This window comes from Alosa alosa, chromosome 20 (genome assembly GCF_017589495.1).
Source record: "Alosa alosa isolate M-15738 ecotype Scorff River chromosome 20, AALO_Geno_1.1, whole genome shotgun sequence".
NCBI classification, from domain to species: domain Eukaryota; kingdom Metazoa; phylum Chordata; class Actinopteri; order Clupeiformes; family Clupeidae; genus Alosa; species Alosa alosa.
Window position 1 is genome coordinate 29,338,306 of NC_063208.1, and position 16,549 is coordinate 29,354,854.

Consider the following 16,549-nt stretch of genomic DNA (forward strand, 5'->3'; position numbering starts at 1 on the left):
ACTAAAGAAATACTGAGACTGGTCAGGCAGAGCAAAATTGAACTTTTTGGATGTCATACTAGCCTACACACCATATTTGGAGGAGAAATGGCACTGCGCATCACCCTAAACATATCATACCCAACAGTGAGGTTTGGAGGTGGAGGCATCATGTGGGTCTGATTTTATTTCACGGTGCTGGCAGACTTCATACAGTTGAAGGAATGATGAATGGAGTCATTTTGGTCCATCTACAAGGATGATGAGGATGAGACATGGCTAAAAAATGTTGAATGTTGACTTATTTTCCCCGCTGTACATCTAGCACCTACTTCTGCAATAAGCCTGAATTAAAAAATCTCTACTAAAAAAAAGCTCAGAGATATATGAAGGTGCTATACCATTCAGAGCTTTGGAAGTAATTAACATAACCTTAAAATCAATTCTATAGGAAACAAGGAGCCAGTGCAGTTCAGCTAACAAAAGGGTGATGTGCTCTCTATTCTTGGTCTTAGTTAAAAGTCTAGCAGCAGAGTTCTGTATGAGTTCCAATTTCTTTATCTTTTTCTATAATTTTTTGGGGGAGACCAGTAGAAAGTGCATTGCAGTAGTCTAACCTGCTAGTAAAGTGATAAAGGCTTAGTTTTTCTGCATCTTGTTGAGTTAAAAAGGGCTGCACTTTGGCAATGTTTCTCAGATGGAAATAAGCTGTCTGAGTAACTTTACTGATATGGGGCTTGAAGCTTAACTTTATATCTAAGATATGTCTGATCTTTCATTGTACATGATGAAATGGTGTGTGTATGGGGGGAAGGGGGTGTGTGGGTATGGGGTGTGTGTTTGGGGGGTAGTGTAATGGTGTGTGAGTGGGGGTGGTGTGTGTTTGGGTGAGGGGGATTAATGTGTGTGTGTGGAGGGGAGTAATGGGGTGTGTGGGGATGAAAAGGGAGATGATGAAATGGTGTGTGTGTGGGGGGGTATGTTGTGTGTTTGGGGTGTGTGGGGTGGTGTGATGAAATGGTGTGTGTGTGTGTGTATGTGTGGGAAGAGTAATGGTGTGTGAGTATGGTATGTGTGTTTGGGAGGGGGTTATGGTGTGTGAGTGAGGGGGGTGTTCCTGTATGTGGTGGTGGGGGGCAAGTGGCAAGAGAGATATGGACCCTTTCAAGAGAGTTCCATTATCAGCATCATAGTTGGCCCCACAAGACTTCCTTTTTAACATTCCATATGTTATCTTAATGCAGAGGAAGTAGATTGGGGCCCAAATAGAACGTTCAAGCATTGTTTTTGTTTTTATTGTTGAAAGGGTCTATAGAGAGAAAAAATAAAAAGAAAGAAAACCCTGAGGTTTGAGGTTCATTATAGGCTAGTGACAATGGCCCCAAATTTTTTAGATACCCCTACTGGAGGTAGAACTAAACGCAACAATGTTTTTCATCATCTCTAAGGTCTCCCATATATGAAATGGATTCTTGCCTAAAAATATTTTATTGCTAAGATTGTTAAATTAACAGATATTGTTATACACCCCAAAACCAAAAAAGGACTAAAATATAGCCTGTCTGTATGGGAGTTAAGGCATATAAACTAGTGCAGATCAATCACACAAGCTCTGAGAACTTTGAAACATGGCATGTGTATAGTCAGGAAGTTGCTTACTAGAAAAGACTGGATGTGAATATCTTGATGTATGGAATGAATAGAGACACACATACCTAAAATAAGCAGACATGCAAAAAATGAATATCTATGCAGAATGTTTTCATGTACTTTGAGGCTGCTTAACCAGGGATTATCATAGAAACACATATGAAAGGTGGGGTTGTACTGAATCCAACAATACCAAATATGTAAATATAGTATGACAAATTAGGGTGTTCTGTCACTCAATGTATGAGGTGTCCAAAATGAAAGAAAACGGTCCAAATCACATTATCAGTGGTGAGAAGAATGTTGACAAATTCATTGTTACGATGTTGCTTGTTTTGTCATCTGATGCAAAGTGCCAAAGTACACACCTAATCGGTGTATAGCACAATTTACTGATCTATATTGACTGGATGTGAGTGACAATATCTTGATGTATGGAATGAATAGAGACACACACATACCTAAAATAAGCAGACATGCAAAAATGAATATCTATGCAGAATGTTTTCATTATGAGGTGTCCAAAAGCACAACGGAAAAGCAGTTACAATCAAGCCTTTATCTGAAAACGGACATCCAAATCACATTCAGATGCCAAAGTGGTGAGAACCAAAGAATGTTGACAAATTCATTGTTACAAATTGCAAATGTTGAATTTGAAGGTTTTGTTTAAAAACAATGTGTGGTGCTGATCTATATTTACATTTAATAATGATACATTTCATATGAAACACAGATCCAATTGAATCAGGTTAACATTGGGATGGAACACCTTTTATTAAAATATTTATATTCACTTGAATTTTGTTTTGGTCAAGTCATTACTAAATGGAAAATAATATTGTTAGCTTTTGTCTGTCCAGACCAGCAGTGGACAGTAGAGCCTACACTGCTTACTTCACCCCTAAGTAGCCAAACAGTTAGTTGTAGAAACTACTTTCCTATAGCTAAGAACTTAGCCCTCTGACCAATGTTGCATGTGTAATTCAACTTGATTTGCATTTCAATGAAAATTCTGAAATGTATATCATTTTTCCTTTTCACTAGTCTCTTGAATTAGGCGGACAGAGTACACAGCTTCATTACTTGAGTAAAAGTACAGATACCCTTTGCTAAATTTTACTCAAGTACAAGTAAAAGTACAACAGTCAGATGTCTACTTAAGTAAAAGTACTGAAGTACTTGTTTTTAAAAGTACTTGAGTATCAAGAGTACAAAAGCCTACATTTTCTAAATATTGCATTACTACTGTCACAGTGCTTACATTTATGTACAGAAACGTCCTACATGGAGTTATGAAAAAAGTTAATGTTAATACCTTGGAGAATGTAAAATGAATTGGAAGTAAAATCAATTTCATTTTCATCAATCATTTTCATCTTTTTATCATGTTGTCAGGGTTGGGCAGTATTTCTAATACATGTATTTAAAATACGTATTTCAAATACAAAATACTTTTCTACTGTGGGGTTTTGGACATAGGGATCTTTTTTCTTGCCCTTTTCAAAATGTTTCCCACAAATGATACAAAGCTTTGGGATCCAATGTCTGTAAGACATTCTCCATAATTCAAGAGACTAGTGAAAAGGAAAAATTATATACATTTCCTAATTTTCATTGAAATGCAAATCAAGTTGAATTACACTGCAACATTGGTCAGAGGGCTAAGTACTTTCTTAGCTAGGGAAAATGGTTTCTACAACTAACTGTTTAGGTACTTAGGGGTGAAGTACTGTAAGCAGTGTAGGCTCTACTGTCCACTGCTGGTCTGGACAGACAAAAGCTAAAAAATATTATTTTCTATTATTTAGTAATGACTTGACCAAAACAAAATTAAAGTGAATATTAATATTTTATTTTGTTCCATCCCAATGACCTGATTCACTTGGATCTGTGTTTCATATGACTTGTTTAATACTGGGACATATGAAATGTATCATTATTAAATGTAAATATAGAGCAGCACTTACCTTATGTAACTTACCTTGCAGTAACAATGAATTTGTCAACATTCTTCTCACCACTGATAATGTGATTTGGACTTGAGACTGTATTTTGCCAGTGTTCCGTTTTCTTTCATTTTGGACACCTCATACATTGAGTGACAGAACACCCTAATTTGTCATACTATATTTACATATTTGGTATTGTTGGATTCAGTACAACCCCACCTTTCAAACAAGCTTGTGTGTTTTCAACATGTTTCTATGTAAATCCCTGGTTAAGCAGCCTCAAAGTACATGAAAACATTATGCATAGATATTAATTTTTTGCATGTCCGCTTATTTTAGGTGTATGTTTACATGTCTCTATTCATTCCATACATCAATATATTCACATCCAGTCTTTTCTAGTAGGTAGAGCAACTTCCTGACTATAAACATGCCAAGTTTCAAAGCTCTCAGAGCTTAATTGATCTGCACTAATTCATATGCCTTAACTCCAATACGGACAGGCTATATTTTAGTCCTTTTTTGGTTTTGGGGTGTATAACAATATCTGTTCATTTAACAATTTTAGCGGTAACATATTTTTAGCTAAGAATCCATTTCATATATGGGAGACCTTAGAGATGAGGAAAAACATTGTTGGGTTTAGTTCTACCTCCGGTAGGGGTATCTCAAAAACTAAAGCCCTTTCTGACCATTTGTCACTAGCCTATTAGTCATGAGGAAGATAATGACAGTTCAGCATCTTGGGCTTGTGGATAGAAACTGTCTCTGTATCTGCTGGTCTGCAGACTCTACCAGTCTCTACTCATACTTCTACCAGATGTGTGGAGGGTGAAGAGACTGTGGCTGGGATTGACAAGGCATATCTCAACAACAAACAAGTTTGTTCGTGTGATAGTTGTAAGACATGGGGGACTGTTTGGACAAAAAAATGACCTGTAATTGTTTTCAATTGGTGCAACACCATGACCATGTCTCGAAGTTTGTAGCGTTTTCTTTAATAGAAATTAGGCTATCCAAAACAATTACAGTAAGAATTAAATTATTTTTATTTTGGGCTACTTATGGTTGCATAACTAAGAGGAGTGTATGGAAGAAAAATGTGTAAAACTGGTTGAGCTGGCCAGATAGCCTACTCTATGACTTTTATTCTGATATTATTTGTTTCGTAGCGAAACCGGAAATTTCACAAACAGTTCCTGGAAAACAAGCGTTGATTCTCCGTTGGTCGTGTTAGTTTACCGCTGTTGCTTAAGTGTATTTTTCGGCTAAAAGGTTGGTGTAAAGTTAATATTCTTTTAATGACGTGAACTGTTAAGAGTATGTTGTTACATGGGTATTTTTATGTATTGTATAATTGTATGTATTGTATAATTGTGTATAATTATTATGTAGCTTGTTTCTAACATTTATTTCACCAGACAAACACAGAGTAGGCCGAGATACCGTTTAATTGGCCATGCTAGCTAACGTTGGCGTTACTTGGATATCGATAGCTTTTTGATGAGCTGACCATTACAGGAAAGTCTTCAAAAAACATGAAAAACATGTTTCATTCTATTTTATATGTATCAAACTGATAGTCTGTCTGAAATTCCGTGACATTTTCTTCTGTTGGACCGATTCAACCAGACTATTATCTATTGGACAAGAAACGAAATGGTAACGTTTCCATTGCATGCTGTTTGTGTAGGCTACGTAATGAGCAATATGTTAGCTAATAAGCTTGATATGTCTTTTTACAGAGTGTCTTCTACCTGAGTGAATATGTCTTATATGCTTCCTCATCTACACAATGGCTGGCAAGTGGACCAGGCCATTCTCTCTGAGGAGGACCGTGTTCTAGTTATTAGGTTCGGACACGACTGGGACCCAACTTGTATGAAAATGGATGAAGTGCTTTACAGTATTGCTGAAAAGGTAATTTAGTGATTCGTCTTTGACATCCGTTTTGTTTCTTTGAACTATTGTTATACTTCACGAATACGACTACATTTTGCAACGAGTCAGACCTACAACCTAACACTTTGGCTTAAAGGTGCTCAAAGCGATGTCACACAGTTTCTAAGCTGATTTTTTTGTCACATACAGAAAACATCTCACAATCCACTAGCTGCTGGTCTCCTGAATACACTGTAAAAAAATGCGGTCTCTGTAGACAGCCCAGGCTCCAAAAAAGGCAACAAAAACAGCCTGGTGCAGCCTAGGCCATGAAACATAACAAACATTTCCAGCCATTCACCGACGAGACACGGGTTCAGGAGTTTCAGTCACACAGGAGGGATGGGGAGGGAGGGGCGAGCTAGCTCTCTGTTTTGATTGAATGTCAACCGAAGTGATGTTACCCAACATCGCTTAGAGCACCTTTAATGAGAAATTGTCCTATTTTATAAAGGCTCTGCGGGCCGGATTAATTAGCCCATCAAGCTGCATTTGGCCCCCGGGCCTTAGTTTGCCCACCTCTGTGCTATAGGGATCTCCCACCGTGACCAATAAACAACCAAGCCTATTTACCCTCTAAAACAAAGTCACCCGCAAAGCAACCTTTTTGGGCAAAACACCATCAGCAACAGAGCAGCCGTTGAGAGCTGGGGTTCCACTGGGGTAGAAGTAAGTTGAGCATTGCAAAATGAACAAGCTATCATTTAAAACGTTTAAAAATCACTAAGAAATAACAGGTGTCAAAAAATGCCTATGCTCTGTGTGCCATGGAAGGTAAATTGGGTGTTTTCAATGAATTTGGTGATAAAGACAATATTAAGTCATATATAGATATAATGTATGTGTTTCTTTATAGTGGCAAGCTCTGTTCTTAATGACTGCGTGCCTAGAAGAGGAAGCACTCACGTGGGTGTAGGCTGTACGTAAATGGGCATTCAGTTGGTCTGCCCTGCATACTCTTGGTGTTTTACAAAAATGTCTGTTTCCCCATTCAAAAATGAAATACTTCACTTCATGGTTGGTCTCTATCAAAAGCTGTTACTTACTTGAATAGAGCAGAGAGCTCTACAATCTTTGGTGTAAAGGATGCTATTTTCTTTTTTTATTCCAACCATGTTCTTTAGAGGAAAGACAAGAATGTGTATGTGTCCTGAATTATTTACACCTGGCTTGTCCTAGTTGCTCCTATTCATCCTGGCAGGTGTTCATGAAATGTGTTGACCAGACAGACAACCCTGGGTTAAGTCTCGCTTTCTCTTATCTTAATTGTGCTTTTGAGAAATACCCCTCATATAATCTTTAGATAATCTGTTTGAAATGAAAACATCCCTCTCTATCATTTCCCACATTCAAGGACTGAAAGATCCCTTAATGTTTGTTTTAAGGAGCTGCCACAACATTGTCGTGTCCTTCTTTAGGTGAAAAACTTTGCCGTCATATATCTGGTTGACATCACAGAGGTTCCGGATTTTAACAAGATGTACGAGTTGTACGATCCATGTACAGTCATGTTCTTTTTCAGGTGAGCAGTTTACTCTTAATATTGATTAAGACAACATGAGTGTTGTTTGACTAAAATGCATTTTATAACTATCATATCTGTTAATTTACAATGGCAGTTTTGGTCCTCTATTGCTTTCTAGGAACAAGCACATTATGATTGATTTGGGCACAGGCAACAACAACAAGATCAACTGGACTATGGAGGACAAGCAAGAAATGATTGACATTGTTGAAACTGTATACAGAGGAGCAAGAAAAGGAAGAGGTCTTGTTGTATCTCCAAAAGACTATTCAACAAAATACAGATACTGACCTTTCTTCTTTCTATTTCATCTGAACAGGGGAGTTTGTACTTTTCCCATTGTACAGTTGCCATTGTAGTGCAATTTCTGACCATTTCTCTGTTGCATTTGACTGTGATATTAAATGTCTTTGTTTTACACATAGAGGGTTGGTGTATGCCATTTTAAGTGAACTGCTGTCAACCTTGAAGAGTATGCGGGTGTGTTTAACTGAAGAATACAAATCTGTTAATGAGGTGTGAGCAGTTTATTGTGGTTAGATTAATCATGATACTATTCACCATATTTGGTTCTTTCTGCAGGTTTTTTTTATTATTTGATACAAAATAAAATAGAAGAAAATACATCATTTCTGATATCTTTGCTGGCAAGGCACTTATGTTTGGTATTATGAGAGAGGTAGATGTGTTTTCCTGTTTTACTGCTGGTGAGGGTATTCCATCACTGTCTCTGCAAACAAGAATGTAAAGATAGACCACCTTTACCTATTGTGTAATATAATGACAGTTTGTAGAGAAGGGCAATTACAGTAGACAAATCTTATCTGATTTCATAGGATTTCTGTGTGGTTTCAGATTCATAAAGTTAGGGTAAGTAGTTACCCTTTAGTAGTTTTAAAGCACAGTACATTTAACACCTGAAGCAATAACAATGTTGATGCATTGCTACTTTTTGTTTCATAAAATTAAAAAGGGAAAACCTGGACATATGCAAGCAAGACAACCTAGAGTATAAACTGGGCACAGTAGCAGGACTTGTTTGCTATTGTCTGCTAGTGGGTGAGGTCTGCTAAAGACAAGAGTGCACAATTTTTTGCGCATATAATATGCAACCAATTTTGACATTTTATTTACTTGACTTCAAAAATGTACTAAATTAAACTAAAGTCCTGAGTCACGTTCAAGTTAAGTTACTGAAGTGCACATTTTTTCTGCTAAAAAAATAAACATAGCATATATTATGGACCCTTTCAGGAGAGTTCCATTATCAGCATCATAGTTGGCCCCACAAGACTTCCTTTTTAACATTCCATATGTTATCTTAATGCAGAGGAAGTAGATTGGGGCCCAAATAGAATGTTCAAGCATTGTTTTTGTTTACCTTGTTGAAAGGGTCTATTAACGTTTTTCATGTGACGTATTCTAGGTTCTATAGCTTTGTTTACATCCAGCTGGTAGGCAAGGGACAAGTTGAACCCATTGAACATCGTTGTCTGCAGCTGCCTCTCAGTAGGCTACATCTCTGTATTTCAGCAATGTCAACATTTCAGGCATCAATAAAGGTGATGATGAAACGTTATCCCATTGTTCAATATTTGATAGCCTGTCACAGGAACGTTGTTTCGCTAAAATCGCCCTGATTTGGTGCATTGATCTGTATCGGAGAACCTGCATGTAGCCTAATGGTAGCCTAACTTTTTTTCTCTGTTCAAAACTTCGGTTTACCACGAAGGCGATAGCCTTTCTTAGAAGCTGTGAAATTTGACCAGAAAGGAACATGTCTTCCTTCTGAAAGCTGACACAAAATCAAACAATATTTGATCATTTAACTTCAACTGAACAGCGACAGGTTTTGGTAGGCAGTAGACTCAGCAGACTTTAAAAGCGGTAGCCTAGAAGCTACTGTTATAGCCAGCGTCAGTCAGCATCATAACATTAATGGCGTTAGTCATGAATCCTGTAACATATTATATCATATAACAGCGATGGCTTATTCCAAGACGATCTGCATGGATATATAACCCCAGAAAAACTCAGAATGTGAGTGATAAAGTTCATTAATTGTGTGAAACTTTTTATTAGTTATCCATTGCAGCATCGCCTATATTAGGCTGTTATGCTAGCTCAGCCTTTAAATATGTTGTTATTTTGGTCATGTGGACTTGATTAAACGGGTAAAGATAATTCATAAACTGCTTATTTCTTACATGACTGAAGCAGTAGCCTAGGTTCAACAGTGGTGTTTGAGGTTGCTGTGTTAAGTTGTCGTGTGTGTGATCGCTAAACTATTAGGATCAAATCAGTTTATTTTGGCATACGGGAGTTAGCCTAAGTGACCTGTAACGTTAGTCTATAGCACAAAAGCCTATTCTGTTTTCATTTATTAGCATTTGTTGTGATTATATAATCAAATGACACACATGATAACTTGAAATAGAAGGACAGAAGATAGGTGATTGATGTCCACAAGCCACGAATTTCACGAGACAAATTAGAACAAACTGTTCGGTAAAAATAATCTTGCCATGTTTAAAATGCTGCACTTTTTCCCTTCATAGCCTGTCTGGCAATTCATTTTGGATGACTGTAGATAGTTGTATTTTAGCCCTCGTCTTAAGTAGACAGTAGGCTACACCATTAGGCTATCTTGAGAATAAAAGACTTCACAGCTGCTAACGATCATCCTCCACAACCACGGGGATAGGTAGGCTAAGCGATTGGTTCGTAAGCCTTTTTGCTTCTTATTGTAAAACCAACTGTTAGGGCCTACACAAGTGGTCGGCATCGCGGTCAATATTTGATATTAAAATTTCAATTTTGAAGCTATTTGTAACTATGTGTAGCCTATGCAACCCGACTGTTGTAGGCTTGCCTACCACTCTCTGCAGTGCCTTGCCTACCATTCTTGCATAGACTGTAAAAAATATGGACAAAGCGTCTTGCCTACCACTCTAGTTGTAAACAAACGGTCACATGACATTATGACGTAGGTGCAAAACCTTAATACAATACGTATTCCACCCCTGGACTCGGTAGAGCCCCCTTATTGCAATAACAGTCTCAAGTATTTTGAAGTACCACCTTTGCACATTGTTCTCAGTGTCCCCCATTCCTATTGGAGGAATGTAAAAATGGATGGAAAAAAAGAATATAATCTCTAAAGTATATATGTGTAAAAAAAGTGACTAATATTTAGCAGACAAGCAACATGCCCCGTGCAACATGGTGGGTTCTAGATTTGAACCTGGGCCCATAGATATTAGAACGCTAGATCCCGCATTGTCCGTCGAGTTCTATTAGGTAGCATGGTAAACGCGGCCGCCATATTGCTGGGGGCAACACCTTGACTGTCTGGGCAACACTTGCCGCCATCAGAGACACATGTCTGATTTCCAGTCAGTCACATGTTCCTCCATTGGCCTCCTTACCTGACACATCCCAAAGAATGTGGGGTTCAGGGCAGTTGTTGGTATAACAGTCATTCAGCACATTCAGGTAGTCAGCTGACTTCATTTTATTACCACATAACCAGATCATGATCTGATTATGTATAATAATCTGGTTAGCTGACTACCTGAATAAAAGTCCAGAGGCTTGTCCAGTGGGCACTATGGGTGCATCATTCCAGGCTCTTTCCTTCACAGCAACCTTTTTTGGGCCAGGCAGTGTTTATAAATCCCAGTTCCTACCAATGTCATACCTACGCATCTCACCTTGCTGTGGAGTCTTTTCTCAACTTAAGCATTTGAATAGTCTTGTCTCTTTAGCTTTGTGTTTCTGTAATTATTTGTTGAGGGGACCCAGGACACTGCATGGTAGCCCCACATGACAAGACCCTTAAGAGGTCCGTCCACATGGACACTTTTCTCAAGAACCACTTCAGCTACAATTTGGAAACTTGGCAAGCGGACATCCTTTTTTTTTTTTTTTACAGCAGCCACATTTTCTCACATCTCCCAGTGCAGTTTCATTGAATTCAGGTTCACTCAAAGAAATGGCTGCCAACAGGTGATTAAAATTCAATTGCCAATAGGTGCCTATGCCAATATCTTGTGATACAATGGTTCAAGTACAAAATGCTGCCTCAGAGCCACAATCTTTGGCTGCATCCCTTATTTGGTGAAATTCTGCCCAGCTCATTAGATCAGTTGATCAAATAATATAAGATCATTATGGTCAAATAAGTGGCACCTATCTTTTGTGAATAATTTGTCATCTGTCTAAATGTATTCCTCAACAGCAGAGGGATTCCATGTAAGCAGGCTAGTAGATGTAAGTTTTTAGTTCCATGTTTAATGGTAGCTAACAAAGGTCACATGCTGCCTTAATAATAAGGGTACTGTAAAATAGCATGGATTACACTTATAGGTGTTGCAGGTTTTACCTTAGGAGCCATTTCCTCTCCTGTTTGACATTCATCCATTCCTGCTTGTCTCATGAGGTCAGCCACATTTTTTTCCAGATCATTGATGCGTGTTCCCATGTCTTCCAGTTTTGGTGTTAAGGGATTTTAAAATCAATTGTGATACAGACAGCTGCTGCTTTAAAATGTATTAATCCATCAAAAGAAGAAACTGTGAAAATACACCTTAACATCACATGTTTGTGTTCAGTGTACACTATGTGTAAGAAATTGCTTAACATGGACCCCATTTACCCTAAGTACATTTTCTGTTTACTCTATATAAAAGGATATTTCTTGACACAATTTGATCTGACGTTGCTTGAAACTTATGACTTAGTTGCTGCATGGTGGTTTCCATCTGTAAACAGGAGAATGAATGACAGATGTTCCTGAGGATTCACTGGAAGCATATAACTAGAGAAATGCAAGAGGTCAAGTAAACTTACCAGTGTTGTCAAGTCCTGTGCTACCTTTGAATTGGGTTTATCCATAGTGTGTGTATGCTGATTTGTTGTGTTGGTATGGCATATCTGAGAAGGGTAGTTGGCAACATATAAATCCAGCTTGTTATTGGACAAGTCATTGGGTAAAATAAACACATTCACCAAGCAAAAATTATGATCTTTGAGATGTTTGCACATGAAAGCAACAGATACTCTGTAAAGTTAATTCAGGAATTCCTCATGAGCTTCATAGCACACACATGTATAGCCAAAAAGAAACATGAAACAAGAACCAGTCAATGTGTTGCCTACACATAATTCTTTGGCTTAAGGTTAGACTGAACCAAAGATCCTTGATTAGGCTATAACCTATTTTTTACAGTCTATGGTTATAACGCTCCGCTTCAATCCTCCCTGTATAGGCGTAGAGACAATAGGCAGAATAGGCTGCATTCTGCATCACAACATGGTCTCAGCCCAACCAGGCTACAATACATGTGCATTGGAAGTACACAGAGTGGACTGTGGAGAGTAAGTCAATAAATATTTATTGTAAACAATTGAGTCTGGAAGACCTTTTGTAGAAAATAATGGGTTTTAAAAAAGGGTTTTATTTCTGGATGTAACATAAGTCGGCCTAAGTAGCCTGCCTGCTCGAATATAAACTGTCTGTAATTAGTCTCTTAATGTGCCCTGGCGATACACGTTAACCGTAAAAAACAGAACAATAATCAATTCTCATTTGTAGCCTTATGGCATAATTTAAATTTTAAATAGTTATTTTACCAGTTTTGATCAGACTTCCAAGGATTTTGTTTTGACCAACTTCATACGTATTTACGCTGCATACGTATTCACTTCGTCACACAGGTTTTAGTTCCATCTTTTGATCATGTGACTTATTTTGGTCATATGACAGATTGCGCTCGGAGAACTAGTGGTTTAGTTTTCTTTCATAATTTTGACCGAAGCTTCGTACAGTAGTCTATAGGCTATTTGTGGCGTGGACAGACAGCATGGTTGGAGGGCTAATATGGAAACGATTCAGCATTATTGCGACCTTCCTCTCGTTTGTTGCTCTTCCGTGTTTGTGTGCTAATGGAGAGGTAAACTGAACTGATACTTTGTTGTTGTGAGGCCGGTCTTTAATCAAGATAGCCATTACACTGAAATGTCGAGCGTGTACGTCATAGACATTACTTAATGTTAGAGTTTTACAGTGTAACGTTTTTGGGGAATTCGGCTAGTGTAATTACACTGTAGTGTAATAGTGACTAGTGTTTAAAGAGCGTTTTCATGCACAGTTCTGTGATGGATGGCTATTTAGATGAACATGCCAAATAACGTTACTGGTTAAATGCATGGTTTCACTACACATCACAATCTTCATGTAAGTTAGGAAACGTAGGCTATATGGACAAAAAATAACTAGCCTATCTCTTGGTTATGTTTTCCCATTTTGTTAGCAAATAACCCCACTAGTAGTCGAGGAGTTGCTGTTGTGGGTCGGTGGAGGAGCTGGAGAGGTCAACACCTATCGGATTCCTTTGCTTACGTTCACGAAGCGTGGGAGCCTACTAGCGTTCTCTGAAGCAAGGAAACAAAGTGAAGTCGATCTTGGGTCAAAGTTCATTGCCATGCGCCGCTCCACTGACAAAGGTGAAACCTGAACAAGTGGAAAAGGACAAAAGGACCTTTTTATTATTTTACAAATTTCTATCTACATGATCTTGTATTGTATTTCCTCAGGAGCAACCTGGTCCCCCACTTCCTTCATTGTGGATGATGGCTCTCTGGCTGATGGTTTGAATCTGGGCTCAGTGGTCATAGATGAGGAGAAGGGCTCTGTGCTGCTCATCTACTCTCTCTGTTTCCATAAATACCACTGTAGTACGTCCAGTACCATGCTGGTGGAGAGCCTGGACGACGGTCTCAGTTGGAGTGCTCCACGCAACCTGTCTGACATGCTGGGGGTCAAGAGCTTTGCCCCTGGCCCAGGATTTGGCATACAGGTGCTTAAATGTAGCATATATTATCCATCTTTCTAATACAAATACCATTTTCATTCAGTTAATTATTGTATGCGTTTGAGAATTAACAAGATCAATATAATTTATCTCACCCATTTTGCTGTCCATCTACAGAAGCAGTACCCCCCAGCTGTAGGCCGTTTGGTGGTTTGTGGTCATGGTTCAATTCCTGGAGACGGCGTCTTCTGTATCTTGAGTGATGACCATGGCGTCACCTGGAGGTACGGGGCCGCACTGAAGAGCATCCCTTATAACCAGCCCAAAAAGGCCCAGGATTTCAATCCTGATGAGTGCCAGGTGAGGGATCCGCTCTGACTGCATGTGCCAAAGTGATCCAAATGAACAAAGAAATAATGTCAGAAAATTTTCACGTTTCCAGTTGTCTAGCTCCTGTTCTTGACATCAAATTGACAGTGTGTGTTGTAGTAAGCACAAATCATTAAGTTGGCACTATTGCGAAAAGAGGATCTTGGAGGTTATTGCGGAAATGTCACCATGATAAGAATATCTCTTATGAACTGTGACATAACAGTTTATGGGTGTTTTAATGCCCTTGCCTTTTAAAACTCTGGTATTTTCTGAGATAACATTTGGAGGCTATGGGTAAAGTCAAGCGATTGAAGCCTTATGTCTGTTTTCAAGCGATTGAAGCCTTATGTCTTTTTTTTTCCCCTGACTGCCGATGCTGTTTATTGTCAGTTTGTAAAGTGTAGGCGAATTTGAAAGTAATGTTAAGCATCTCTGATCAATGTCATTGGTTAGGCTAGACCAATGATTTGAAAGTTAACACTATGCCTATGCCCGTCACCATGCTAGTGTTGGAAAGGTTACGCAATCGTGAGTGTCCAGACTATTCACTTGTGAATGAGTTTGGTTTACCAGGCTAGCGCAGCCCTCAAGACACTAAGCTATACAGTCTATACAGTGAAGTAATGTGACTAAAGCAATGATTCTAACAGTGGTAAAAATTGATAAAACTAGGTTGATATACTATGCAATAAAAGGCTGATAATAACCTTTTGTTCATAGCCAGTTGAGATGGAGGACGGAAGTATTGTCATTAACGTCCGCAATAATAACAACTACCACTGTCGGTGCCGGATGGTAGTGAGGAGTTTTGATGGGGGAGAGTCCTTGCCTGTGGAGGAGCTGATCTTTGACCACACTCTAGTGGATCCTGCTGTGGCAGCTGGGGCCCTGCAAAAAGAGGGAATCCTCTTCTTCACCAACCCATCTAATGAGCAGCACAGTAAGAAAGGAACCGTATGGGCCTGGGAGATTCTCTTTTTACATCCTGGCTAATCTGTGCATAGTATGTACGTTTCTGTAATCAGTCATCCTCTCTCTCTCTCTCAGGAGTGAACCTGACTCTTCGTTGGTCTTTGAATAAGGGTCAGACATGGGAGCAGAAGGCTGTCCAGATCTGGGCTGGTCCAAGTGGCTATTCCTCCATGACCTCAATTAGAGGTCACACTCCAGAAGATAAGAAGTACATTTACGTAATCTATGAAAAAGGACACATAGACTATGATGAGTCTATCTCCTTTGTGAAGGTTCACCTGTATGGGGGGATTTAAGGTGGATGAATAGCATGGATAGGGAAAGGGATAAAGGGATTTCAGGAGGAGAAGTTGTTTTACTTTTTGCGGAATTTCTGAAGGTTGATTTCCCAGAAGTAGTACACAGAGCCTTCCATAAGCATTTGGTCATCTCCTATCTGTTGCACAATCTCCTCCTGCCCAGTGCTTCCACTCTGATAGACCTTCAGATTGTGTTTGTGTGAATGAAAAATGAAGGTTAATTGATCAAACTGTTATTTTATCATTGAAAAAAAAGCCATTCATCTCCCAATCTGTTGATGCATTGACATTGTCACTTTACCTGATTTTACTGTCTTCACATTTGTTTTCTGTTTTGTGTTCATTGTGTAGACTACTATCTAAGCTCAGTGGTTTTATACCTCAGGACCAAGAGTCCTCTCATGTGCACATGAAATTGAATGAAATTTAAGGGGTGATCAGTGAATTTGTAAGTGGAGCTTTTTTCCAGTTCTTTATCTATTTATGTTCTGGGTGCAATCACCAGAAACGGTGGTTTAAAGTGGCATGATCATGGACTTCAATTAGCGAACATTTGGTAACATCTTATAAAAGCTTTTTGCTAATTTATGTATATTTTTTGTATATTTTATGACCATTTTTAAATGTATAATTATCCAACTTCCCACAGAGAACTAAATACATGTTATGTCTCATTTCAATTGCTTTAATAATAGGAGATGAAAATGTAAGGCTTTCTGAAAACATCACCTGTGAACAATCACCTCAGATGGTTCTTGATTCTGTCAGTTTTTGTATATAGTGTATTTTGCCTACAACAGGATGAATAAAATTCTTTTCGTATAAGTTTGTAGTTGATATCAGTATTACTAATTTTTTGTTGCAGAAGAAACTTTTGTAACAGATTTTTTGGAATATGAAAATAGCTTGGCAGAAGCATTTTCATGTGCTGAAAACTGCACATATTGAAAACAGCACCTTTCAACCATTGTAGTGCTTTAGGCTGTTATTTGTCTGGATTTTACATCCAATGTAAGGATGAAGTATTCTTTCAGAAGCACAAAG

At 38.5% G+C, this 16,549-nt stretch overlaps 3 protein-coding genes across 6 annotated transcripts; 2 read left to right on the plus strand and 1 right to left on the minus strand.

Moving 5' to 3' along the window:
- Positions 1-4,755: 4,755 nt before the first annotated feature.
- txnl4a (thioredoxin-like 4A) lies at positions 4,756-7,471 on the plus strand. Of its 3 annotated transcripts, none has more exons than XM_048229552.1 (4): positions 4,756-4,856; positions 5,327-5,501; positions 6,941-7,044; positions 7,166-7,471. In XM_048229552.1, exons 2-4 carry the CDS (start codon positions 5,349-5,351, stop codon positions 7,335-7,337), a joined length of 429 nt encoding a protein of 142 aa, XP_048085509.1. In that variant the 5' UTR covers positions 4,756-4,856; positions 5,327-5,348; the 3' UTR covers positions 7,338-7,471. The 3 variants fall into 3 exon arrangements, with proteins under 3 accessions (XP_048085509.1, XP_048085510.1, XP_048085511.1); XM_048229553.1 differs by lacking the exon at positions 4,756-4,856 and adding an exon at positions 4,895-5,243; XM_048229554.1 differs by lacking the exon at positions 4,756-4,856 and having other exon boundaries at positions 5,374-5,501; positions 6,908-7,044.
- Positions 7,472-7,612: 141 nt separating this feature from the next.
- On the minus strand, positions 7,613-12,781 carry LOC125285225 (heat shock factor-binding protein 1-like). Of its 2 annotated transcripts, XM_048229557.1 has the most exons (5): positions 12,682-12,775; positions 11,899-11,982; positions 11,744-11,810; positions 11,432-11,538; positions 7,613-7,777 (listed from the first exon to the last, which is right to left on the minus strand). In XM_048229557.1, exons 2-5 carry the CDS (start codon positions 11,941-11,943, stop codon positions 7,769-7,771), a joined length of 228 nt encoding a protein of 75 aa, XP_048085514.1. In that variant the 5' UTR covers positions 11,944-11,982; positions 12,682-12,775; the 3' UTR covers positions 7,613-7,768. The 2 variants fall into 2 exon arrangements, with proteins under 2 accessions (XP_048085514.1, XP_048085512.1); XM_048229555.1 differs by lacking the exon at positions 7,613-7,777 and having other exon boundaries at positions 11,355-11,538; positions 12,682-12,781.
- A 14-nt stretch (positions 12,782-12,795) lies between these two features.
- Positions 12,796-16,330, plus strand: neu1 (neuraminidase 1). Its single transcript, XM_048229551.1, has 6 exons — positions 12,796-13,001; positions 13,362-13,554; positions 13,645-13,907; positions 14,040-14,222; positions 14,955-15,174; positions 15,282-16,330. The coding sequence occupies exons 1-6, from the start codon at positions 12,912-12,914 to the stop codon at positions 15,500-15,502; spliced, it is 1,170 nt and encodes a 389-aa protein (XP_048085508.1). The 5' UTR covers positions 12,796-12,911; the 3' UTR covers positions 15,503-16,330.
- Positions 16,331-16,549: the final 219 nt, after the last annotated feature.

Bases quoted from the DNA above. Each gene is read 5' to 3' on its own strand.
- LOC125285225 (XM_048229555.1), bottom strand. From the start codon at position 11,943: ATGGATAAACCCAATTCAAAGGTAGCACAGGACTTGACAACACTG. The intron at 11,811-11,898 runs GTAAGTTTACTT...TCCTGTTTACAG, and splicing joins CACAGGACTTGACAACACTG to ATGGAAACCACCATGCAGCA. The intron at 11,539-11,743 runs ATATCCTTTTAT...TAACACCAAAAC, and splicing joins AGATCAAATTGTGTCAAGAA to TGGAAGACATGGGAACACGC.
- neu1 (XM_048229551.1), top strand. From the start codon at position 12,912: ATGGTTGGAGGGCTAATATGGAAACGATTCAGCATTATTGCGACCTTC. The intron at 13,002-13,361 runs GTAAACTGAACT...CCATTTTGTTAG, and splicing joins GTTTGTGTGCTAATGGAGAG to CAAATAACCCCACTAGTAGT. The intron at 13,555-13,644 runs GTGAAACCTGAA...GTATTTCCTCAG, and splicing joins GCGCCGCTCCACTGACAAAG to GAGCAACCTGGTCCCCCACT.
- txnl4a (XM_048229552.1), top strand. From the start codon at position 5,349: ATGTCTTATATGCTTCCTCATCTACACAATGGCTGGCAAGTGGACCAG. The intron at 5,502-6,940 runs GTAATTTAGTGA...GTCCTTCTTTAG, and splicing joins TTTACAGTATTGCTGAAAAG to GTGAAAAACTTTGCCGTCAT. The intron at 7,045-7,165 runs GTGAGCAGTTTA...ATTGCTTTCTAG, and splicing joins ACAGTCATGTTCTTTTTCAG to GAACAAGCACATTATGATTG.